Below are 25511 nucleotides of genomic sequence, written 5' to 3'. Positions count from 1 at the left end.
CAGAAACCAAGCCAGGAAAAACGTGAGTCAATTTGTGGCTAGCCAGCAGACACAAGGCCCCATAAATAAACACCCAGTGTGTCTCCCTGCCAAGACATGGGTTGGGGAGTCTCAGCACACTCTGTCCAGCTCTGAGCTGCAAGTGGAAAGGCAGCCTTTGATGCTGGAGATGTTTTTCCCAACCCTGAGGCAGCAGCTCAGGTTATGATACAATATGCTTACGATGCCCTTAGTCCTGGTAGGATGTTCTCACGAACAGGGCATCTCAGGGAAAATCTTGGAAATAAAGTTCCAGTAGTGGCCCAGACTGGACCAACTGGTGACGGCTTTGACATCACTGTAAACTGTATTTGTTACTGCAAATTGTGGGGATTGACCAGTCCTATAGATAGGCTATAGGGCACACACTGAATAAAACACCTCTCACCACTGCGTCCCCTTCCATTTTAGAGCATCACCCATATGTGCACCACTCTGGATAAATCCCTATTTGTCATCTCTATTTCCAGTCCTGCCCAGCTCATTTGAACTGTGGTTGGCTCTGGCTTGGCATGAATGCTCATGAATGCTTCAGCATCATCTCGTTGGCTTACGCCAAAGCTCACACAAGCTTTTCGGTTGCTATTTTTTGTAAGAAATGGCCCGAACCTAGCCAAATCCACATCCCCTGCTTGCTTCTGGGGAGAAATAAATTATTTTCTTCTCCTGCAGTGAATTCCAGGTGGACTTGGGACTTGACTGCACATGAGTAAATCCCAAGCACCCTTGCTGATGCGAGGGGCACTTCACAGCGTTTTGGGAGTCATAATCAAAGCTGCCCTTTACGTAAATGAAAAATTGTCCATAGAAACTGGAAATTATTAATAATGTGCCACTGTCAGCCTGTAGGTTAGAACGAATGCTTCTTCTAATTGCAGCAAAATATTGGTCTTCCTGTATTAAAATTTATTATTGCTGTTGATTTAACATTCATATTTCTGCCTTGCAAATTATTGGGGCCATGGTGAGTGAGCAAATGTTTAACAGTCATCTGTTTATGTCCTGTGCCTTTGTTTCCTTGGAAACATTGTAAATGGAATATCAAATGTGATGGTTTCAGCTGATATGGTGATTTTAGAGAATCAGTCCTAAGCTCCCCTCATAGTCACAGGCTCAACGTATCTGATTAAATGGAAGGAGAAAGCCAGAGCTGGGAGGGGGGCGCAGGGAGGAAGGACCCTGATGTGTGGCTCAACTGTGTCAACAAGGGCTGATTCCTGTGAGGACAGATGGCAGAAGGCAGGATTACGGCGTCCAAAAGCTGTACTTGCAGCTCTGCACAAAGCAGATGTGTGGAAGGAGCACAAAGCAGATGTGTGGAAGCGCTTCCTTCTGCCCCCTCAATGCAGGGATTATTTCCACGCGGCTGCTGTGCATCTGGGCACCCAGGAGCAGCCAGGCTGGGCTGGCATGCAAGTCAAGAGTAGTGTTAAGCTTCCCAAGCACAAAGCAGCCCGGGAACAATGAGGAGTATTTAGGCTCCACTGCCTCCAAGAGTATTTATTTGCTTTACACGGAGAGAGGAAAAGATGCGGAGGAGGGAATAGGGGAGCCTCGGAAGGCAGTGCAAGGGTGCAAGGAGCCTGATGGCAACAGCATGACGCTGGGGCCACAGACATCTCTCTCCTGGGAGGATTAGGGGCTGAGCAAAGCTCATCTTGTGCAACACACGTGATGTGCTGGGTGCCAGTGGTCCTGGAGCAGGACAGCACTTGGCCACTGGGACCTGGAGCTGGGCAGAGCCTCAGACATCCCAGATGCCTCTCTGCAGAGGTCCCAGGGTGGCTGGTAACACTGTCACACACTGCCAAGTCAGAAGAAATAAATAAAATAAATTTTCACAAAGTGGACACGGCAGGTAGCTGGAACTTGCTTCAGGCTTTGAAAAGTTCATTTTCATTGAGATTTACAAGGTTGTGTTGGGATGTACCATGCAATAAGAGCCTTGGCCATCCACTACCTGGGGCCCACATTACCCGGAACGACACACAGGCAACGGGGTCAATGAAACAACTGGATTTTCGTCTATGTCTATAAACCTGGGTAAGGAGCAGAAACCAAGTGCAGAGTAGTTGGCAAGCAGAACCACCAGCATCTAAACACCAGCTTTATGAGAGTAAGGGCTTGCTTTCTCTCTGTTGGGCCCTCTAACACCCACCAGCAGACCTCTAAAGGAGTCTGCCAAGCTCGCTGCAAGCCCTGGTGTGAGCTCTGAAGCATGCTGGTAGCTGCGATGAGGAGGGCAGGAGGTGGCAGTGAGTTACATGAACCCCAGCACCCTCCCAGTTGACACCTCTGCCGTGCATCCACTTTCATCTTAGCTACTGGCAAATTCTTCCTGCCTTCGTCCACCACATCACACCTTGGGATGCGGGGGATGCGGTGGGGCAGAGTCCGCATTTGGTCCAGCAGCTTTCCCAGGTTTTGCTGTTTTTTGTCTTTTCCTTTTTTAAGGAAGCTCAAACAAAAGGAAAATATGTAGTTGCCGTGTGAGGAGGCGCAGAGCGTCTCCGCACGTCAACCATCTGAAATATGCAGTGTCCTTTTATTTCTTCCTGTCAACAGGAAAAAAATCTGTCGCTTTGGGACATCTGCTGTTGGAAAACTTTCCCGCGAGTGCCAGACTGGCAGCGCCGTGAGCACGTCAGACGAGGCGAGATGCCAGAAGGCTTTCTGCTGGTCACCAAAGCCGCTCAGCGAGCCGAGGGCTCCATCACATCTCCGCACAATGCCCTGACAGGCATTGATGGAAGTGGGGAGAGGAGCTGCTGTAGATTCACACCCGGCTGAGCTGAAACGAGAGGCCTCCACTGCTCGAAAGCCATGGTATTCCCAAGCTGTCTTCCCAGTTCATAGGCAATCAGGATGACTGATCTGGCTCGGGTCAGGGGTCCGGGCCGGTGACCGGAGATCGGCTTTCCAAAGGCTCGTCTGAAAAAGTCTGAGAACTGAAGGAAGCCTCTTCATCGATTCAGCAGCACAAAGAAGAAGAGGGGCCCATCTGGAAGGATATCAGCATGCGCGCGCACACAGGCACACAAAAGAGGGAGTGTGATGAAATTAATGCGGAGAGCAGGCTGTGGCTAGCGCAGAGAGCATTTTAAGTGCTGGCAGCTCCAGAAACCCACCAGCGCCTCATTCAGACGCCCCGTCCCCGTGCCCTGCTCTGCCTCCATTTGTTACGGGTCGCGTTGTGCTGTGCCGTGCCGAACAAACTGCTCCTGGGCTGCCGGCCGGTGCCGTGCTGCAAAGGAGCGTTTTTCCCTCCAGTGCTGGTCGTTGGCAGCTTTGCAGAAATGCCCTGTGTTTGAAGGTAGCCTCGAACAAGCTGAGAATAAGGTGCAAAGCTTGAGGAGTGACACGCACCATTCCAAGGGGACGCTGCAGATCATCCCCAGCCCTCTATAGATACGTTCTTACACCTCCAGAAATGAAATATCGTGCAGGGCTTCCTAGGCGAAATGGGGTTCTGTTATGCAGGAGAAACTGTTACCCAGATGCATCTCAAACTGGATTATATTTAGCAGGTACTGCAGCCCTCCCGCCAGGACCCCAGCCTGATTCTGTGGTTACAGGCTCACCCAAGCACAGTTTCTGGAGGGATGCTGCTGATCCCAGCGGAGTGCACGGTGCTGTGGAGAACTAGCCCACCCTCCGCACCAGTGCTGGATGAAAGGGCTGGCAGACCCTCAGCCTGCAAAGCTGGTTACAGATGGTGCTCCTTCTCACCCCACTGGGAGAGGACAGAGTCCATCAGGATGGAGATTTGGCTGTACGGTGTGTTTTGCACAAATGGGAAGTTGTAAATGGCATCACATTTGCTACAGGAGGCACAGTGGTGGCACCATTTCATCCTGAAATGCTGACCCTTCTTTGCTGGCTTCATGACAGCTGGGTTTGCACTGTCTTGATATAACACCAAGCACACAGGCTGAGCCCTTTGGGGAATCTGCTGCTGCTCAGGCACCATGCTCGGGACAAGCAGAGGCTTGCTCAGCTCCACAATCCAACTGGACACCAAAGTGTATATCTTTGGAGGCTCTGGGTCCCTGGGTTCAGCTCTGGTCCACATCAGAGGTGGTCTGAGCCTTCCCAGGTGGGAAGGACACATCCAGCTGGTGCCGCAGCTCAGCCCTGCCTTGGAGCACCTCCCAGCATGGCATTAAGCTCCATGCAGAAGACCTTCAGCAAGCAAGTGGCTCCAATTTCCCACAAGGTCTATTCACTCACATCCATGGCCAAGGCAAGACAGTCCAACCGCACTGACGGTGGTGGAGCTGTGTCCTCCCGTCCCTGCAGAGCTGGGAAGTGCACCCTGGCACAGGCAGGAGATGACAGCCAGAGCCAGCTGCTCCTTATTACAAGGCTTGCTGGTTATCTGGTGAACACGCTGGCTGCCACTCAACCTGTTTTCACAAGTCAGAGAGTGCAATCACAGATTTAACTGAATCCTGTCCCAAGGAGGGAGCAGAAAAGTCTTTACATCTGCAGAACCGCAGGGGAGCACAGAACGTCTCAGGAAAAGCTACTAGAAGAGAGGGTAGCTGCCTATGTTGGTAGGACTGCTAATGCAGACAGCTGGGAGAGCTACCTGCTGCTAAATGAAAAGTCCCCCAAACCTTTTTCCCAGCAGGGAGCACAGGCATTGGAGAGGAAAAAGACCCAGCCTAATCCAGGGGAGGCTGAGTTTGGCCTGCCCCATGATAGGCTTAGGCCTGCCTTGAAGGCTCCCGTATAAGGAACTTTCTCTGCAGTTGTATTTTGCTGTATGCAACAGTTTCAAGAAACACTTCAAAATCCTGAATCGGTAGCGCGCTTCAAGGGCAGCTCAGCGGAGCACCACACCGAGAAAAATTACACAGGCAACTTGGTAGCAAAATAATCGCAGCCACGTGAGAAGGAGAGACTGAGGCCTGCTGCCGCCGGCTGCTCTGGGGCTGCTGCAGATCCGTTTCATGGGATACGGCTGCATGATCCCAGCACGGGATCCCTGCTTAGTGCGGGGAAGGCGGGATCACGCTGGTGCCCCACTGCTTGGCAGGGCTTTGGGCACTTGTGTGGAGACCCTCCCTGCAAAGGCCGTTTCCATGTGTCTTCCAAACAGAGTCCAACCCATAAATTATTCCTAAATCAGGAGCAGCTGGTTCACATCCTAGTCCTCCACGTACTTATTTGTCATGCTCTGGGAACTGAAATATGATTTGCTATACGGTACCCTTCCCATAGTCACCAATGATCTTCAAACTCATTGCATAAATAACCTGCAGGCTTGCCTGTCCTCCCTTAAGGTGTTCGAATCTCTACAAATTCAAGGGTTTGTGGGGTGTGTGTGCTAGGAAAGGATGTACAAACCCATCTGCACCCCTCTGCACCCAGCTAATGTGGGTTTTATAGGAAAAATCCACCTTGCGAATGACAGGCTGTAGTTTCCCTGGGTTTGGTAGCAAAAGGTTGTCCCATCCCAAGTGCTTGTGCTAGGATTAAGCAACACGACAAGTTCAAGGGAACCAAAGTTGTCCTGAATTTTATTTATGGAGGAATATTTTCTCTGAAGAACCCTGAGCATTCGCAGCCCTTGGAGTGAGTCATTCCCAGAGCACTGAAACAAGTGCAAACCAGTGAGGAAGAATTTAAAAAGGAGACAGTTCATAAGCGAAGGTCACTGACAAGAGCAAACGCCACCTGAGCCCAGGTTCTAACGAAGCCTTTTTCCGGTGGAACAAATTAAGTCCCTTAATTACCATTTTGTAAATAAAATCTTGGAAAATCAATATTTAGAGCCTGCCTTCTCTGAATATGTTGGCCTTTGTTCCTTGCTATTACAGCAATATAAACCCCATAGTGTGATATACTTCTAGGCTGAAAATTACCCCCCTGAACCTGATTGGGTCAAAGGAAGAAAAGCAATAAACCTTTCAGAGCCGTAATTTGGGTACTATTTCATGCTTCCTTGTAAATTTTGAAGTAATAACCAAGAAAGCATGATTTTACACAAGCCCACAATTAACTCAGCCAGTAATCCACCTTCCTCCTGCAGCCTGCTTTCGGGAGAAGCTGGTGATGCTGGGTGGGAATTTTGCTGGAAGTGCCCATTACACCTCTCAGGCATTTGGATTGTGATTAATCTGAATCACCCCAGGAGCAATGCCAGCAAAATGGCATCTCTGATCAGCAGAGGGACGGACCCTGCAGCTGCTGGACATGGGGATGGCTCCACCAAAGCCAAAAAGGCTTCATCAGCTTCTCCATCCAAGAGCATGGTCCAGCACAGCATCGCCCCAACAGCCATCGGCTCCATCCCCAACCCAGGGATCGCATGTCAAGAGGGCCCCATCGTCAGCTCCTTCAGTGATTTTTATTCACAGCTTTTAATGGAAAACCCCACAATTCCCTACGCCTGAGCCTTCATGCATTTTTCATTAACAATTATCTGCTATCCCAGAACTGCTTTTGATTTTTGCTAATCATCGATTGGATATTTTGTTCCCACACAGCTGGCATTTTCAAAACATAACAACCACCTCTGGAGAGGGCACAGCAGAAGGCTGATCTTTAATGCTAATGTGCCCAGAAATCGTCAACACATCAGGTGATGAGAATTCACATCTGAGGGACCACGAGGGAAGAGGTATTTCTTGGAGCCAGCCTGTGAGGCTTATTTTACTGTGCTGAAAGGCTGGAAGTTGCTTAGCAAGTGACTGTCTGATGTCACACCAGCAGCCACATCCAATCTGTGGTGAATCCAGTCCTGAAGCTGCTGTCCCATCTCAGCAACGATGGGCTTCTGAAGTCCCCTGACCTTGACAGTTTGCTCTCCTTGGGTTTGCAGTTAGAATCATAGAATCATAGAATCGTTAAGGTTGGAAAAGACCTCTAGGATCATCCAGTCCAACCATCAACCCAACGCTACCATGTCTCCTAAACCATGCCCTGAAGTGCCATGTCTACATGTCTTTTAAATACCTCCAGGGATGGCGACTCTACCACCTCTCTGGGCAGCCTGTGCCAGCGCCTGACCGCTCTTTCAGTAAAAAAAATTTCCTAATATCCAATCTAAACCTCCGCTGACACAGCTTGAAGCTGTTTGCTCTCGTCCTATCACTAGTGATGTGGGGGAAGGGACCGACCCCCACCTCACTACAACCTCCTTTCAGGTCGTTGCAGAGAGCGATAAGGTCTCCCCTCAGCCTCATCTTCTCCAGGCTAACCCCCCCCAGCTCCCTCAACCTCTCCTCATAAGACCTGCTCTCCAGACCCTTCACCAGCTTTGTTGCCCTTTGGACACTCTCTGGCAACCCAATGTCCTGCTTGTACTGAGGGGCCCAAAACTGAACACAATACTGCATATGAGAGATGGTGTGGGGTGATAGAGACGCCAAAGGGCCCTTCACAACTTTGTGAAGCAACAGTTTGATGGACAGACCTTCCCATCGGCTGTGGGTTTGTGCAAACACGCTACTGCCCAAAGGAGCGATGCCTCAGGCGGAGGCTGTACTTCCAAAGCTTGCAGGAGCGGAGTGGCATCTCAAACGCACCGTGCTCTGCAGGTCTGGACCTCACTTCTAGCTGTGCTCATTTACAAGAACGAAGTTGCTCATAATGATACATTTTGCAATCAATTAACACATGATATGATTTGGGATGATTTACGCTTTTTTTTTCCTAAAAATCCCTTTGGGGACATTCAGACCTTTATGGCCATATTACGCAGAGTTTTAATCCAAATGAATTTTCTAGGAAACCATGTAATCTAATTAAAAAGCTCATAGTGCAGTTTAGTAGCTTCATTACTAGTAGATTCGAGATCCATCTTTACACGGACAAATATTTTCCAAGTGCAACAGACTGATAAATCCAAGGCATAATCACAAACTGATTCTGCCTGGAACTAAGTGGGTTACAGCACTTAGTCATGCCCATGAGAATGAAACAAAGGACAACTTGACACAGCTCAGAAAAAAAACCAGCCGTTGATATGCTTCCTCCAATTCATGGAGCACCCAGCCCCGCTGTACGAGCGAGGGCATTTTTCAGACTGACAGCTTTGGAAACCACCAGGAATGGCCACTTGCCTGAAGCCTGGGGTCAGAGTAGACCAAGAGTAGTGCAAAAGAAGCTAAAAGTTCAACATCGTCAAGTACGATGGCCTCAGGGCTCAGCTTTACAATCACATTACTATAGCTTGAGAAGACGCCACGTGTCAGCTGAGCCCCAGTAACCGGCTGAGCTCCCCAAGCCTGTGCCAGATGCAATGTAATCTGATCATTTAGCTCGCAGTGGAAAAGACTGACGCTAAATTGCATTAAATGATTGCCATAAGAAAACGATTACAGCAATGTTCGCCAAGTCGCACTGCAAGCGCAGCTCTAGGCACAGGGACCTGGACAGGAGACATGGCCGTGAGCAAAGACCCTGCTTTACCTCCCTCAAACAGTGAAGAGGAATGATTTCACAGTCAAGAAATCTGGGTGAGAGAGCAAGATGCAGAGCTGGACTCGGTGTGAGCTTTGTCACGGATTTAATGACCGCTTGTAAAGTCTTCCATCACTTCTGACTCCGCTTCCTCGTCAATAGAAGGGGATGCAATAATTTCCCTTCTCCCATTTCTGCTCTGTTCATTTTGCCAGGACAGGCATGCCTCAGAAACCCATGCAATGAACTAGAAGCCCATCAACCTGGACTGAGTGGCATTGGTGTGCGCTCACACACTTTCCTGAAGCTCTAAAAACTTCCAGCTCAGAGAAAACCTCCACTGATTGAGATTTTATTACAACTCACACCTTATCCTTCTTGCAACTCATATCCTTCCATCACTCATAGAACAAAGCTTTAAAAAAGCCTCGAACTTGAAAACAAAAAGACATATTATATAGAAACTTAGAAAAATAAACCCACTCTTCTCCCCTGGGGAACAAGCCACAGTGCACAGCACTTCCCAACAGCCTAAACTGAAGGTCCAGACCCTCCAGCAAGGTTGGGTAGTTGCATTCATGAGATGCATTTGTTAATATAGATAGCAGCTGTATGACATCGAGTACAAATCTCTACCAATAATTTAGGTTTACAACACAGGTACTATTATTTTTCAGTATATTGTTCCATGCTATTTCCATAGAAACTATGTTGTCAGCTTCTAATTTTCACACTAAGTGCATCCCACCGTATCATTTCCTCAGTACAAACATCCCCATCGCCTTGCACAAAAACGCAGTTATTTAGTACTCGGAGAAAACACTCTTCCCCGGTGAGATAAAAGGCTGAAGTTAAGTGAAAGTCAGCTTCCACGCAAATACTATTTCAAATGTTTTTGCATTTGCACACCCAGCCAGGTCAATGTTCAGGGGTTAAAGCATGGTTCCTCCACTGCGGAGTGAGTGTGGTCCCTGCCAACTCCAGGGACAACACTGTGTCCTTCCAGAAATACCCAGATGATGATCGGGACAAAAGAGAAACTTCCGCTGTGTTCCAGCATCATCAGTCAAAGTCTAACGCTGATGTCCTGGTACAATAAAGCTCAAAGCGCTGAAATGTAAGCCGACCAAGTGCAGCTAGTAGGACTGGAGCAGTGTTTTAGTATATCAATGCCCAAGCTGAATCCACACATCTGCTTCTGAACGTTACCACCTTCACGTCAGCTCTTTGCTAATGCAGAAAGAAAGCCAACGTCTCTTTCATTCCCCTTTCTACTGGAGTCCAGATAGATCAAAATAATGGCTTTTAATTCAGCCTCTCTCAAAAGCAGGGTCAGGGGGCATTGTGTGACAGCAAGCCACCTCACCTGCCGAAACCCAGCCGGCTCTAAGGCACTCTCTTCTCAAGGCGCTCAAGCAGCAGCGCCGCAGCCTCTCTGCATCACTCGTGCCCGTCTCAGCCTCCAGCACGTTAGCCATTGCCCAGCGCCACGGGGCTATGGTGAAAGCAGGGCTTGCACTGCTCACCAGGACGTGCTGCAGACCCCACTGCTCTCTGCCAGCCTTCACTGACCAGTCCAAAATGAACTACTGCACACGTTCGCCTCAGATCCGCTGTCTGCGCAAAAGCCGAAGCCTGCGTGAGCTAACTGGCTCTTTGCCCAGGAATTACACCTGCAGGGACAGCTATTTCTGGACCATCAGGCGGGCACTGTCAGTCCTCCATGTGTGTTATCTCCAGATTGACGCTGGGGAATGGCACAACCCAGCTGTGTGTCTCACACCGCCCTCCGCCCCGCGCCACTGTGCCAGCGGCCAGCACACGAGGACTTACCTGTTGTTATTCTTCAGCTTAATGTGGTCGCTGGTCTCCAGGATCTGCCCGTTCCTCAGCCAAGTGATCTGTGGCGGGGGTTCCCCCTGGGCCACGCATGTGAAAATGGCAGTAGTCCCCACGGGCCTGGAAATGGACTGGGGATGCTGCACAAACTCTGCGGGGGCTGCAAGGAGGAAGGAGAAGGAGGGTCAGAAAAGTCATGATGAACCCACTTTATCCTTGCAGAAAGAGCAACCTCATAGCTTGGGCTTCAATAAGCCTCGTCCGCTTGGGAATGTGGGCTGCTTGGCCAACCCACAGCACAGGCAGCAGATAACTATGGTTTGGATGGTGTGTCTGTAATCAGTGCAATGCTGAAATTTGGTTGCCCACCCTGGCAGTCATGGCTTCATAGAAGACGCCAGAAGCTCAGCTCAATACTGTATGGAGAGCCCAGGTGAGTCCTGCAGGGTTCAGGCAAACAGAATCAAGGTCCAAGCCCCCTCACCTCTCCCCAGTCTCCCACTGAAAGCAACCCCAATGCTACAAAATAATCCATATCTGACAAAATGCATCCTGCCTGTTAGGGCAACAGGCTGGAAAGTTGGCAGTCTCCGGTTGTTTGCACACAAGTGAAACAGAAAGCATGCACAACCTTTCATTGCGCGTGGCACCGCGCAGGGCCATCACCCTGGCAGAAACGAGCCCTCTGCTACGGAGGCTTGCAAAAATCAGCACATATTGACAATACAGAGAGTGGTGAGGAAGGAAGGCTGCAACCACATGCGGCAGTTATAGTATTTGTGGTTGGGGAAATCTGCTGTTTCATCAATGGCAGAGCCACAGCAACGCCCTGGCTTTGCCCAAAGGACCTGTATGGCATTAGCAAACTGCTTGCAAATGGAAAGAAGTGTGTGGATGCGCATACAGCAACCTGGCAGGTTGTTCCTTCCCCAGTAAATATCAGATTTGCTGCAGACTGTCCTGGTAGCAATAGATTGGAGAACTTTCTTTACCCCAGATCTGCAGCCTGGCACCCTTGGGGTCCTGCCAAGCCTGGCAGAAGGCTCCACCACCCCTGTAACTGCTGCTCACCTCATAACCAAATGTTTTCACCTTTAACAATAACGTTTTTAAATGGAAAGTGATTTCCCCTCTTCCAGCAGCTCAAAATAGATTTAAAATCATTTATCATAATAAAACAGCATATCAGTCTACAGAAAGCAGGGCCTGAAAGACACTGCCAAATTGGTGAGTTTATTCAAGCAGTTACGCTTCAAAGGGCAAAGTGATAAATATACCCCACATTGCTGCTGAAACCTAAAATCAGGTGGAACCGGCAGCAGGCACAATGAAGACAAACAGACGAGAGGCGCGGGCCCGCAATGAATTTACCGACCAGCGTCACATAATGGATTGCTGGCGTTAAATTTTCCCGACAAAAGCAAGATTATTCAGGGGAAGCAGGCTCAGTGCCACTCGCTGGCATTTCCCAAGCATGGGGTTGGTGCGGTCTGCCACCAGCAGAGATGCGGCGATGGGAGAAGGGAGAAAACTGGTCCAACAAAATGCATTGGAGGGTGGCCAGGCTGCAGGCAGGAGCAGCTTTGCAAGAGCAGAGCCTTACAGTTCTTGGCCAACAAAACCCTTCAGGGTCTGCAGCAGGAGCATGGGGTGCTAAAGCTCTTCCCCAGGGAAAAGCATCGCTGCTCCTGCTGCAACAAGGCCAAACCGCAGCGAAAGGTGCTTGTGTGTAAGCGCAAAGTCATGCACGTTGTAAGTCCTGCAAGCAGAAAGACACAGAAACTCGTTGAAGAGCCCATCTACCTGAAAGGAACCCCGTCTTTCATTTTTAATAATCAAAGGTAAGCAGAGCATGGCAGGACTGACTTATGTTAGCGGTAGGGGGTGTCCGCCAGCAGAGTTTATTGTCAGGCCGCTTCTGTTGGCGCTTGGGTCTACTAATGGACGTGATCTCAGCAACCTAATGGACACAAATTTCCAGAACCTCCTGCTAAACTTCCCCATGTGCCAATCGATCCCTTGTCCTTTTGCTTCCCTCCTACATTTCCCCCATTCTAGACTTCTAAATTAAAATAAAATTCAGGATGGGTTCAGTAAAAGTTGGAAGCATTGATAAACAGGGGGAAAAACTCCTCATCCCTGCAGTGAATGGTCCCTTTGTGGCATATAGTGAGAGCGTTAGAGACTTGATTTTCAAGACTTCCTTAACCTCCCACCCCCCGCTTTGTGCTGGCGCGGTTTTGCAGGAGCAATTATTTTGCAAGTGGCTGTGCACCTCCCTGCTTTCATCTGGCCTCACGAGTTGCACTCGCAATACTCGCAGGTGCAAACCCACGATGCCAAGGAAGGGCACAGCCATCTTCCAGCTCCTTGCTGCAGCTTCATTAAAGATCCTGCCACTTGGCTCTTTGCCTCTGCCTCCCCATCACTTCACCAAATCTCAGACCCACCATTTGTTCCAGCAGAAACAAAGTTTAAATATGGAAAGAGGCATCCGGCGTAACCCTTCTGGAATCGCCCGCTCTCCTTATCCTCCCTTATTAGCCCATGTCAAGAGGGAGTAATTGGAGCGGTGTCGCGTGTGACTCGGGGGTAACGAACGTGCAGCTGCGGCCGCTGGCTCGGCGCCAGCGATGCTATTCAGGACTGCAGCCCCTTGGGTTCCTGGGGTCCCTGCTCCCCTCCACCATCCCTCCCCTTTGCTGTCTCACTAAACGCAACCAGATCAAAACCCCGGCCCCTGTTTAACTTGATTAAACTCTCTGGGGAGCAGGCGGCCACTCCTTCAAACGGCTCCCGCCTCCGCCGTGCCGAGCTGTCCCTGCTCGGTGGCATCCCTCCCTGCAAGACGTCGCGTTAAAAGGCTCCTCGTTCCCATCACCAGCTTCCGACAGCATCAGAGAAAGGACACGGTCCGGGTGCCACCAGGGTCTTAACGTGGGGACAGACACTGCTGCAAGGAGATGCTGCTCTGCTACCCCGGACCAGGGTGCACCCGACCTTGTGTTCATAGCAGCGTCCCCAGGCAGGGCGCCCTGCGGCAGCTGCTGGTGCCTGGTCTCGGGGTGAATGGCTTCTTTCCTGGGCAGAAAAGCATCTGCTCTCCTCCCTCTGGGTCCTCTCCCTGCCCTGTCAAATGATTTCGACAGGAACTGAGAGTTTGCCACCCCTGGCCCTGGGTTAGCGGGAAAGGAGCAGAAGCCAAGCCCTGCCTTCAGCCAAGCCCTGCCTTCAGCCAAGCCCTGCCTGCTGCCAGCCCTCCAGCCCCCTCGTCATTCATAATTAATAGAGCATCCTGTCAGTGCTCCTCTTGCCCTGCACGGAGGCGCAGCGGCCTGAACGCCTCTCCCCCTTCCACACCACATGCCAAAAGGCCATGGCAGGCAGCGAGAGGAAGTGTTTCTCAGCCCTCCATGAAGATCTTAACGAAGACATTAATGAAGATCACTGTTAAGTGCAGAGGATTCAAACCTCGTAAAGAGGAGTGGGCAGGATCCAGCGATGGCTTGTGGAGTATGAAGAAACCAGAGCGCTGATTATTCAGGACTTAATGGGAGGGAGGGGATCATGTGGTTTTAATGAATATTTAAAGGCGTAACATTGGTATCAAAAAGCAATAACGCTTAATACCACCCCCAGAATCGTTAACGAAGTGCTTCAATAGCTTTTACTGTGCTCAACAAACTGTGATAGCATGAAGATGCACTGTAACAGCGGGTTGTAATGGGAGACGAGGACCGGCTCCACCTCTTCAGGGACATCTCGTCTCAGCAGTGACCGGCCACCAGTGTGTCCCCTCCGACAACAGGGAGCTTCACTGCCCTTGCTGTGAGTTTGCGGCGTGGTGCTTACTGCAGCGCCTGGCAGCTCCCTGAGAAGGGTCGGGGAGCCCTGACAGTCCGTGCACCGGTGCCGGACGAATCCTTGCCCCTTGCACCTCAGTATGAAGCTGTCATTGATTCTCAAGTAGCCAGAGGGGCAGTGTGAGGGAGGGAGGCTGGGGTGAAGAGAAGGAAGAAGAGCATGGAAACAACAAAACCTCATAAAATTAGGCTACCGGAACTGCAGTAAGGGTATAAAGGAGAAGACAGGTCAACAGGGAACTCAGTCAAGCACAGCATCAGATGACAGGAGATTTAAGACAAAAAACTGCTGCCCACTTGGCTTCTCTCTGTTGACTACAGAGGATGCCCAAATGCTTACGTAAATAACTTAAATAGTTAGGTTGTAGAGCTGGTGGGACTGCTAGGGCCAAAGATGGAACTCGTGACCATGTCGCCTGGGAAACAGGCAGAGACCACTCAAGGAGGCTGTCATGGAGGCTGTCCAGCAGCCCTCAGTGGGTATCATCAACTTCTTGTCCTGGCAAGGTGCAGGCTGGAGCTCTGCAGCAGTGGGACGTGTTTACCTGTCACCTACCGGTCTCCTCCTGGGAGGATGCTCCGGAGGCCCCAGGCACCCCAGCTTACTCCAGCATCCCAACAGACACGATTTGAGTGCCCACCTGTACCTGCATGGTGGCTTTTCTTGAGAAGGAAAACATGGGCAGGAAGGTGACTGCTCCACAGGGCACATTGACCCATGCAGCATGTACTGTGTACTGAAGCTGGTTTTGCACCATAAATTTAGGGCTAAACTCGAGGACAAACCAAGTACCATAGAGCCGAGCCTAAAACACAGCAACTGCAATACATCTGCTGATGAATTCAACCCCGCAGCCAACGCTTGCAATGCCAGCCAGCAAGAACGATGGAAGAAACATCAGGAAACGCAGCGGTGGCCGGATCTGCTGGACCAAGGAGCGCTGCCTGGTTCTGCCGGCAGAAAGCAAGGCGAACAAGGCAGTCATTGTCAGCAGAGCCTTCAAAAACATGTCCTTAAGATGGGCACTCATTTATGAGATGGGATCTCATTTTTCTGCATAGCTTTCAGGAGGAAATGAAGCGTGGAGTGGAGAACACTGGTGACCATCTGGCCATTCACAGCCCATCAGTTTGTTATGACACCAAACACATAATAAAGCACAAAAGATTGCACAGGAGGTAGAGAGAAAGCGCTTTGATATATTTTTTTTTCCTTGCCACCGAAGCCTGCTCTTCCCTTGCACCACACGCACGCACACCCTCCGTTTCAGCCAGCGATGCATTCGGCCCTTCGACAACTCCCCCCGTGAGACTTTCATTCGCAGCCCGCCACAAAGCAATATTCAAATGGCTGTGCCGGGATCTGAAGAGAAAATGGAAACTTTCTTGTGTGAGAACCTTACAAAAGAGATCAAAGGAGCCTAAATGGCCAGGGGAGGGCAGGGAGGGAGGGAGCGGGGGATTGACGCCTTCTCCTCTGAAGGGAGGAGGAATTCCCAGGAAGATAATAAGATGGCGTTAGATGATCTGAAGGAGAGCCTGCAATGCAAAAGGACATTACTGCCAGAGCAAGAGCAGAGCCCTGCATCGGGACACCTCTGCCGACGCGACTGCTGTGATGGGGACGAGGACCACCGCTGGCAGCGGGAGGGTGGACGTGGTCTCAGTCCGAGCCTCCCGCTAACTCCTTGCCTTGCAACAGGAAGCATTGCCCTTTCTCCCCCAGTTTCCCACCCATAAAATGTGCCTCCTTCAAAAGAAGAGGGGCAAGTTAATTTGTGCCTCCAGGCACTTCAAGGGCCCCTGCATAAAGGCAGCAAGTACCTGGCCTGGTGTGCTTTGAGGACGCTGTATTGTCCTAGCCCTACGCTAACTTCCTCTCCAACCAGGCTTTTGATAGCCCGCTCTTTGCTTTTATTCTCTTTACGGATGTAATTTGCATCACTGACATCTTGACAAAGATAAAACCCACAGTCTCCCATGTCAGTCATTATCAGTGTTTTCTTCCCAGACAAACCTGAACAGCAATCATTTGTACCTCTCAGCTGGAAAATTCAGGCAAAATGAGATTCAGAGGAAGGAAAAGTAGCTTCCAGAGGGAGGGTGAACAAACCTGGGCTGGGCCCAGCTGCCTGGCCAGGGCCTGCCATTAGCCTCCCTGGGGAACGACAACCCATCCAAAAAACGTGAAGTATCTTAGGGACGGGCAACACAGTTTGGGGTCCTGGGCACTGCAGCTCATGTCTAAGGGCTACACCAAGGCCACACTGGCCACGCTTCTCCATCCCACTGCCAACTTCTCTGCTAACACTGAACGCAGAAGCATCCCCCTCCCATAGCCAGGCTGGGCTCCAACGGCCCTGTGATTACCATTTTAAGGACAAATTCTCATCTTGGTTCCCCAGGTGAAAATCCACAGTAAATCTACCCAAGATGAACTCCAGCACTAGCCCAGCTGCTCAGGAGCTGATGTTCAAATCTCCAAAGAGACTGAAAACTGCCCATCTGTAGCAAAGAGAAGTCGTGCTACCTTTCCCCCTCTCATCCAATTGCTAACAGGAGCAGTCAACAGTACCCAAGAGCTGTATTTTTACAACTTCACAGATTTTCCAGGTAATTTCTGTTGCCTGTGCCTGCCTGCTTCCTGTACATCAGCTTTGTGTTTGGGTTTAGTAGACCTCTGCTACATGCACCACGTGCAGAGCTGTCTTGCAGCAGCTCTAAAGGGTTTGTAGCAGTACACCGGGGTTGTTCTTAATGCCTGGGTTGGTGTTTCTTAACAAGGGGACTTATGGGTGTGCCCACCACCAGCCAGCCAGGAGGCCCCCTCATTGCATTGCTCACCCAGAAATCCAACAGCGAAAGAAACAGCGAGTTTTCACCTCCTGTTGTGTCTGATTAGTACCTGGGACTCAGGAGGCATGAGCAGCCCTGTATAAGCACCCTTTCTACATTGCTCCTCACTGGCCCCAAGGCAAGGGGGAAGAGGGATGCCAGCAACCAGGGACCACAGCTGCTGCACAAGTGGTGCGGTGCCGGATCACCGCCAGTGGGCCCGGGACCTGTCAGGTGAGATCAGGGCTGGAGCAGGGCACTTTCCCCATCACCAGTATGAAAGGTACAATTAGCTCGCTTCGGCAGGAGGTGTGTAATTTTAGATTCAGGATATCATCAGTCAATAGTTAATGAGTGAACTGATGAGAGCGCGAGATGCTTTAAGTGGACTAGCTTGAAGAGGAGGTGAGTGCCTGTAATCAGGGGTGGATTACTGCCATTCAGAGCATGCTGCCAGCTGGGTTTGCCTTCCGAAATACTTGCCTGGCTCCCCTCACCATGGAAACTGGTCGCACGGAGCATGCGGAGGGGGTACGTTTGGTTTCTTGAGTGCTGATCTCTACCCTGGGCTGATTCACCCTTTACAAGTGGCATTTCAGGACAGTTGCTGAGGGGAAGAGGAGCGACCTGCATCCTCCTGGGCATCTCCCCCAAAGGGTGCTTTACTCATCTTGTGGCAAGGGGCTCAGATACAGTGAAGAAAACAAAACTAAAGAATGAAAGAACAAAACTAAAGAGAACAATCTCACTGACTTTTTGGAAATGGTTTTAGACTTACTGGCGCCATTTCAGTTGGAGAGCAATACTCTGAGTGATATCGACTCCCGGATCCACTGCAGGAGAGAGATGTATCATGCAGAGGGGTCCTATGTGGGAACAGTGCCAGTCTGCCCATATCACTAAGGACCGTGCAGGGGTGAGAGATTAATTTGGCTGATTAATTCAGCCCAGGCTTTCTGCTGAGATGTACAAGTATGATAACAAGTAACAACTGGTGTCTGTTAAGCCAAATAAATGCCGGCAATGGAGTGGGAAACCATTGCAACCCATGCAGCTGAGGCCTCAGTTGAATGACAGCTAGTTGCTACTCATCTGTGTGGGACACAGAGACGTACACCCACCTGGAAAGCCACGTGTCTAGAAAAGAAGTCCTTTGTCTGACACCATCAGAGAAGCAAAGTCAGCATCCACCCAACCCAACCCATCACAGTGCCCAGGTGACACAGAGCCTGTGCAGAGGGCACAGCGAAGTGGGCATCACTGCTCCCCAAGCCCCAGGTTTGCTCACCTTGTACAACGAGCCTGCCCTGCGCGGTCCTTCGCACCCGAGTGCCAGGTTTGTTCGCGGCGCACACATAGATGCCAGAGTGCTGCACGGTGAGGTCTGAGATCATGAGATTTCCTGTCCCCAGCACCTGGATCCCCTCCACGCCGATCGGGCGGCCGTCTGAAAGAAGGGGAAAAGGGTAAGAGTCACACGCTGGACCTTTGAGTGAGGTTCTCCGGGGCAGAGTCCTCGGTGAGGTCCTATCTAAGTACTTACGGAGCGGTGCCATGCTGTGTTGCTGGGATTTGCCAAATTAAAGTCAGTGGGGTTTAGCTGATGCTCCTAGCAGTACTGCCTTCTGGAGAAAACCAGGATCCTCAGGTGTTTGCCCAAACCCACACTTTGTGCCGCTTGGAAAACCCAAGGTACCGTCACAGGAAATGTGAAGCTTTCAGCCACGTGTTCAGATCAAGATGAAAAACCCAGAACACTTTTCAACAGAAAGGTTAAACCAAGTTAAATCATATCAGTTTCTTACATTAACTGACCAGGGATCCAACCAGCTCAACAGCCTGCTCCAAACAGAGATGCTCTGGGAAGGAGACGACCAGCCGACCTACAGCAGCACCTCCCTGACACACTCTCCCAGCCACCAGCAATTGGTGAACTGGGGATTTCCTGAACCAGAAGTTATGCCTTTTTGCCTGCTCTTGATGGATTTTTGTGGCTTCAGAAACTGTGTGAACACTAGATTTTCAATTTCTTAGCTCCTGAACAGGGCTCAGGGCCAAGGAGCCAGACTCTGAGCTGGTGGTTAGATCTGGCTTGGAAGGGCAACTGGAAAGGGCTGCCTCCATCTTAAGTGCTGGGTCTGAGGCAGGCTGGCAGGAGGGCAGTGATGTTTCCAAAAAACCGTGCCTGGGCTCCAGCACAAGGTCTTCAAAATCGAAGCACTTAATGTGAAATAGTTCAGTCTCAGGGAATTCACCTTTTTCCAACAAAGCCTGTTTTCACTGGAAAATTCCCAGCCAGCTCTAATTAAAATGTGTTTCATTAGTATCAGGCTATTGCTTTTTATTGTTTCATTGGTTTGTGTTTTAAAACACTGTCTGACAAAGGCAGCTCTAGATCAGTCCTGGCATGTGTTGGGGTGTCTGAGCAGAGGGGCAAGGCAGGGGAGTAGTTTTACTGGAGGAGCAGTTAAAGGGAGCACACTTTTATCAGACAGAAAATGGGAATCCAGTTCCTCTCCCACCTTCACTCAGGGAGGAAGTTAAAGAACCTACAGAAATGAGAGATGCAAGAACCAGCCCTGGTGATCTCCCCACCTGACCATCCCACGAGCCCTCCATACACGTGTGCTCTGCAACAGCAGAAGAGCCTGTGTCTTGTGCTTCAAAGCTGTGGCTAGTAAAAGGGAAAATTCAGCTGAAAAATTCCTCCTGGGAGCTCTATTGCCGTACTCTTGCTGAGGAAATGGAAGAAGCCAAATAAAACCAGAACTGCTCTGTAGGAAGCAATGGGCCATGGGGAAAGATCTGAGATGCTCTAGCTGATTTCCACTGCTCTAGGCCACCTCCTGAGAGATGCTAGGTAACGGCTGTTCAACCCGCTTTAAAATTTATCATCATCCAGTGGGCAGAACAGTTTCCAGGGATGTTTAAGCGCTGAAGGACCTCAGACTCAGGCTGGTTACCAATATTTGTGGCACACAACCATTTCAGTGGCTGCATCTGGTGTAATCCAGCAATGGGAAACCTTCATGGAAAACACAGAGGGAAACACAAGCTGCCGTGGGCTGCTGCAGTCACCCCAAAGCACCCCATTATCCCCAAGGATTTCCTTCATAGCCCCTCCTATACAACAACATGGCCCCTGACCAAGACCTGGCTCACGCCTGACCTCGGGCAGGCTCCATGCTTCACCACAGGCAGGCATGCAGGGCTGGTTAAAAGTTATCTTGCAAGCGTATGCTTTATATGCAATATCACCTTTGCATAACAAGAATATGAAGAGGATTTGGGCCATTCATAACCAACAGGTTCTGGAAGACACTCAAGGAGAGGGACAAATTAACCATCAACCCAGAAATGCCACTGCTGCCCAGCAAGTGCTTGGATCCCCACAGAAAGGCACGTGATGGGATGGAGAGCAAGTGTCTCTGGCAGCATTCATGAGAGCAGCACATGTTCATCAGCTCGCAAGCCTGGACCATACAAGTGAGGGATCCCATTTCAGATTAACGGCAGCATCCTGCTAGGAACACTGGCAAAACACAGACTGAAAGCTACAAAGCACTTCACAAATTTATCTCCTGCCATGCTCTTTATATAGTGCTTTTCAGGAAATTTTTAAACTTAAAGGTTTCCTTGCTTCATTAGGCAGGCAATGCCAGACCACTTAATTATTTGCATTGCAAAGAAAAGCACTCGGGTCTTTTAGAGAGAGAAAAACAATGTCATTAAATGATTAAATGGTCACATAGCTGGCCAAGCCACTGCAGCAGTAAATGGCTCAGTCATAAAAAGGACAGTAAAACATGACCTGTCCCACATTTAATGAGCAATAAGAAGGAACCATTCCTTTCAAACATCATTTGAACTGAAGTGTAAAGAGGTCTGAATTAAATTCAAATTGAACTTGATTTCATCTTTTAAATTAGACTTTTGGAAATCCATATTTACAATAGGCGTAAAAATCAAATATCTCTCTCGAGGGAGGGGCGGGACCAGAGAAAGATGCTAAGTGGCCATACCTGGATGCTTCATCACATCATTGCCTTAAGAAATACCACAGAAATGTGACTTGAATGTCAGTAGTTTTACTGTATTATTTATAACGTGCTACATAATTTAAGCGTGCAAAGACCCAGCCTGCAGCAGGTACTCCACACAGTCCAAATACCAGCATCGATATGTCCTCAGTTGCCTCTCTAGCTCCAGCTATTAATTAGAGGTGTGGTGGTCTGAAGAAATGTCTCCTGCCAACCAACCATCTCTCGTTTCCCTGAAGAACAAAGCTCTCCACGCTCAGAAACCCTGGCGGATCTGCCATTTTAAGCAGAGAGTGTGGCCACCTCTAACAGCCAGCAAAGATCACCGTGCCAGATCATCCCATATGCCTCTTGCTCAATTCCTCCCTTCCAAAGAGCACTGAAAAGGGCTTCTAGAGAAATATCTCTGCTTTCCCAGCCTGTTCCATCCTCCTCCTCACTCTACCGTGCCTCACGCAACCTGAGCCATCCTGTGATCAGTTAGAAGATCTTCAGCTAATATCAAGTCCAACTTAATAACACCGACAACACGTATAAATAATACAGAGTATTTACACAAGAAATTCATTGCATCCTGCAAGCTCAGCACTTTGCAGAAGTGCTGTGCAGAAGGACTGACATCTCACACCTGCTTTGCAAAGGCTGCTATTTCAACCCTGTTTCACTTACACAGAGACCTGAAAAGTGCCTTGGATCAAGGGATCCCAACCCTAAAAACCCACCTTCCTGGCATCGCTTGCCATCACCAAGTCATCTCTCCACGGAAGCAATCCAAAAGACTGCTGAAGCTAACACTGTTGCTCAGTTCCCAAAGCTCCCAGGACGTGCGCAGGCTTGAAACCGCTGCTCATTTAACATAACCACCTACTTCTTCTGATTAAGTCAAAAGCAGAAAATTTGAGGGCTGAAAACAAGCCAGTCTGGGTGGAAATGTCTGGCAGATTCTCTCTGTCAATGCCTGATTGATGAGGGCTGAAGGAGGAGGTTCAGCTGGTTGTGAAGAGCAGCCGGTCAACTGATTAATAAAGGAGACTGTTCTCCAAATGGGAGAGGCTCCCAAGGGATGCCCCGGCTATGGACAAGTAGAGGCTTCCACGTTCCCCATTGGGGTAAAATCTGGACGAAAGACACCTGGGGTTTGGGAGCCGCATTATTTATTTTTCCAAGGTGTTCGTGATGCTTTATGGAGTCCGTTCTCCGCCCGCTAACCGAGTGATTGGCACACCAGCACCAATTACGGAGGCCCGTTAAAACGTGCCAGGCGATATGAATATGCAACAACACGAACGGCTTTCTTTTATAAGTAGCAAGTAGAAAGAAAGTAACAACTTTCTAATGTTGATCATTTAGGTCTTTTGTGAATTCTTTGTATTGTGCCATAGTAGCCTTCCACTTTTTAGACACATGGGTCTCCTGCTCCGGCGGACACTGGGCACTGTGGATTAGCATATTTAGAGTACATTGCAACAGTTGACTATTCAGTATGTGAAGTGGTGAAATTTACTCTATTATTTCTAAACACTTACGGGAACGGTGCTCCTGTCAACCAGTCAGCCATCTATTGCAAGCTTCTGTGTCCAATAAGTTACCAATTAATTGGCTCCTACAATTGTTGTATAGTTTACTTCTTGAATGGCTCTCTCTTTAGTAATTTCCTTCCCATTGTGCGACCCTTTCTGACAACTTCTGTATAACGCTATCAGATAATCACTGTCTTTTCTCTCTCGCCTCACTTTTCTATATCTCTCTAAATAGTTTATTATTCTGCCTTGGTACCTTTTATGGAGGCCAGCTCAGTGGCCTGTCAGTTAAAGGGTAAGGATACATTAAAATCGTCATTCATTCAAAAGGCTTTGCAGTAAGTGCCCAGGATATTCATTTGTGCACACATACAGGTCCAAGCCTGAAGTGCGTAGCTCTGAAAGGAGAAGCCCTATCTTCCCCTGAACGAACCCTTAATGATTTTACATTTCTCTCAGAGCCTGCTCTCTAATGAATGTTGACATTTCATGCACGGCAAGACACAGGAATTCTGTTTGTGGTCAGGGGCTACAACATATTCCCAAGGAAATTAAATTCAAAATTGATTGTGTGACACTCAAAAACTGGCCCAGAATTTGAATGATTTCCTTCAAGCAAAATATAGCTGCCTTTCCCATTGAAAACCGGCCAGGTTTTAGCAAAGCCAAAGCAAAAAGTGCAAATGTTGTTTATGGCTTGCTTTCCCCTGCACAGAAAGCTGTAAAAGCAAAATTGTTCTTTTGCTCCTTTCTGATAGAAGAAATGCCACAAAATCAAAAGTGTGAGCAAAGAGCTTCAGAGCGACACTCCGAAATGGCAACATGCCCTGTGCAAAGACCCGGCATAATGGCAGGGCCACGACTCTTCTTTATTTCGACCAAGCAAGAAACATGTTCACATATAATTGACTTTATTTGTTTAAATTAAATCAGGCCTATTGTTAAATCAGTGACCATAGATTTTTTTTTTATTTCTGGAAGTGGATCAAAAGGATTTTTTTCCAAGCTGAGTAAGTTAACTGGCTACTTAAGCTGGCCAGCTCTGTAGGAGGAATCTCTGGAAGGAGACCCCCATGTGGGAGGAAGCCACATGTACAGACGACAGATGCTCGGAGGACCTCCCCGTCCAGCCTAAACCCTTCTCCCTCCTCCTGATCACACAGACACGGAGACATGAAAGCACTTCCAGAATGGCTACAAAGGGATGCCAAACCCACCAACTCACCCGAGGGCCTGTACGCCACATCACTGCCGAGGCCGGTGTAATATTAAACAAGACGTTGGGATGCTTTGGACAGGAAACATTCCTGCTGAAGGGGAGGGAAAATAATGGGATCTCTGTCTCATTCAGTAGCTCTAATTCTGCTGCTGTGCTGCAAAGCAGCTGGGAGAGGGTATTTATTTTTGGTGGAAGGCAACGGTGAACTCAGACCATCCAGACAAACATCGCACGGAGCTATTACATCTTCATTATTGCACTGCTCTATAGAGACAAGTGTTTTGAAGAAGGTAATAAGCACTTATAATTAAGGCAATTATAAAGTAGTTTATTATAGTTGAGCGCTAACATAGAGCTGCCTTGTGTCCAAGAGAACCAAAACAGTGATACAGCCTATCTGGGGAATTTTTAAAACAGCATCAATCTGATGTTTATGGCTCTGGAGGAAAAAAAAACCCAGTTAGTGGCAGACACAAGCTGATTTTACAAGCCACCAGAGGATGAAGCAGGAGGGCAAACATGGAGAAATTGTGCTATTGATGCTGGATGCGTGTCCTTGTGCCCTGGCAGATGGCTCTGGAGTGGGAAGTCACCCTTCTCATGAGCCGGACCCCAACCCTCAGAGAGCCACGGGGATGAAGTCCCACATCCTGCATGGCAGCATGAGACAGGATTATCCCTGTTTGTGCTTCACAGCCACCTTGGGGGACTTGGGGAGATTAGCATCCCAAAATGACGTGACCTTGCAGACGACAAGGGCTTGGGAAATACTAACTGAACCCAACCCCACAGTGTGCACAGGCAGAGTTACAAGGTCTGGAAGAGAAAAAAAAAACGATCAGCTCTTTGCTCAGCACAGGTTTCTGTAGGGCAATGGAAGCCTTGCTCTGAGCAAAATAGTTTCTGAGCTACTATCACAAAGTTAGAGCCTAAAATAACCCTTGTTTTCAGACTGGGAGAAACGCAGCACGTTGCTATTCCTTGTTTGTATGATGCTATCAGACACTGCCTCTGGTTTCCATGCTCATTAAAAAAAGTATCACGGACCCCAGCAGCATTTGTTTTTTCAGAGCTTCAGACACGTGACTTTAACCACTCTCTTCCCCTCAAAAATTATTTTAAAACTCCCTGAACAGTCAGCAAGTTTCTTTCAAGTCTGTTTTACGTGAAAGATGTGTTTGTGTATGCTTTTGCCTCTCTAGGCCAACAGTGGTGATGTTTTTGATGCAGCTGAAGAAGATGCTGTCACTCGAGAAAAGATAAAATTATCACCTTTCATGAAACATCTACAGGTTTAACCAACCCACTTCTCTAACAGGTGAAAATAGGATGTTGGCAGATAGAAAAAACAAAATGTAGACATGAGGATAAAAAACACTTCAAACCTAAAATTAACTTCAGTGGGAAGGGAAAGGGTGAATCACTTGTTGCATAAAATAGTCAGCGGCACCTACTTATTTCCCATGCGATGGCAATGGAGAGGAGGAGGAGGAAATCCCGGTCACCCCAGGAGCTTACCTAGGCGGCTCCAGGAGACGATGGGCCGGGGATTGCCCGTTGCGATGCACTCCAGCACAGCTGTCTGGTGCACTGTCAGCGTGAGGTTCTCCGGACCCACGAGAATCATGGGGTCCTTATAAACAGTGGAGTGGGAGCCTGGAAGGACAACATCATCGTTAAAAGGCATCTGATTCTCTCGTGTTTAATGGAAACGGTGAGGGCTTCATGCACCCTCTAAGTACAA

General features: G+C 49.2%; 1 protein-coding gene across 1 annotated transcript in view; it reads right to left on the bottom strand.

Annotated features, from left to right (window-relative positions):
• The window catches only part of IGDCC3 (immunoglobulin superfamily DCC subclass member 3), a 112373-nt gene that overhangs the window by 15548 nt on the left and 71314 nt on the right, over positions 1-25511 (bottom strand). The window contains exons 5-7 of the mRNA XM_064456083.1: positions 25286-25423; positions 18277-18435; positions 10285-10450 (exon numbers count right to left, since the gene is read on the bottom strand). Of these exons, the coding sequence (XP_064312153.1) occupies positions 10285-10450; positions 18277-18435; positions 25286-25423 (463 nt within the window). The remainder of the gene's footprint in view (positions 1-10284; positions 10451-18276; positions 18436-25285; positions 25424-25511) is intronic.

The sequence above is a fragment of the Phalacrocorax carbo genome, chromosome 7 (assembly GCF_963921805.1).
Source record: "Phalacrocorax carbo chromosome 7, bPhaCar2.1, whole genome shotgun sequence".
Lineage (NCBI taxonomy): Eukaryota > Metazoa > Chordata > Aves > Suliformes > Phalacrocoracidae > Phalacrocorax > Phalacrocorax carbo.
Note: the sequence above shows the minus strand (reverse complement) of the source record. Positions and strands in the feature narration are given on the sequence as shown.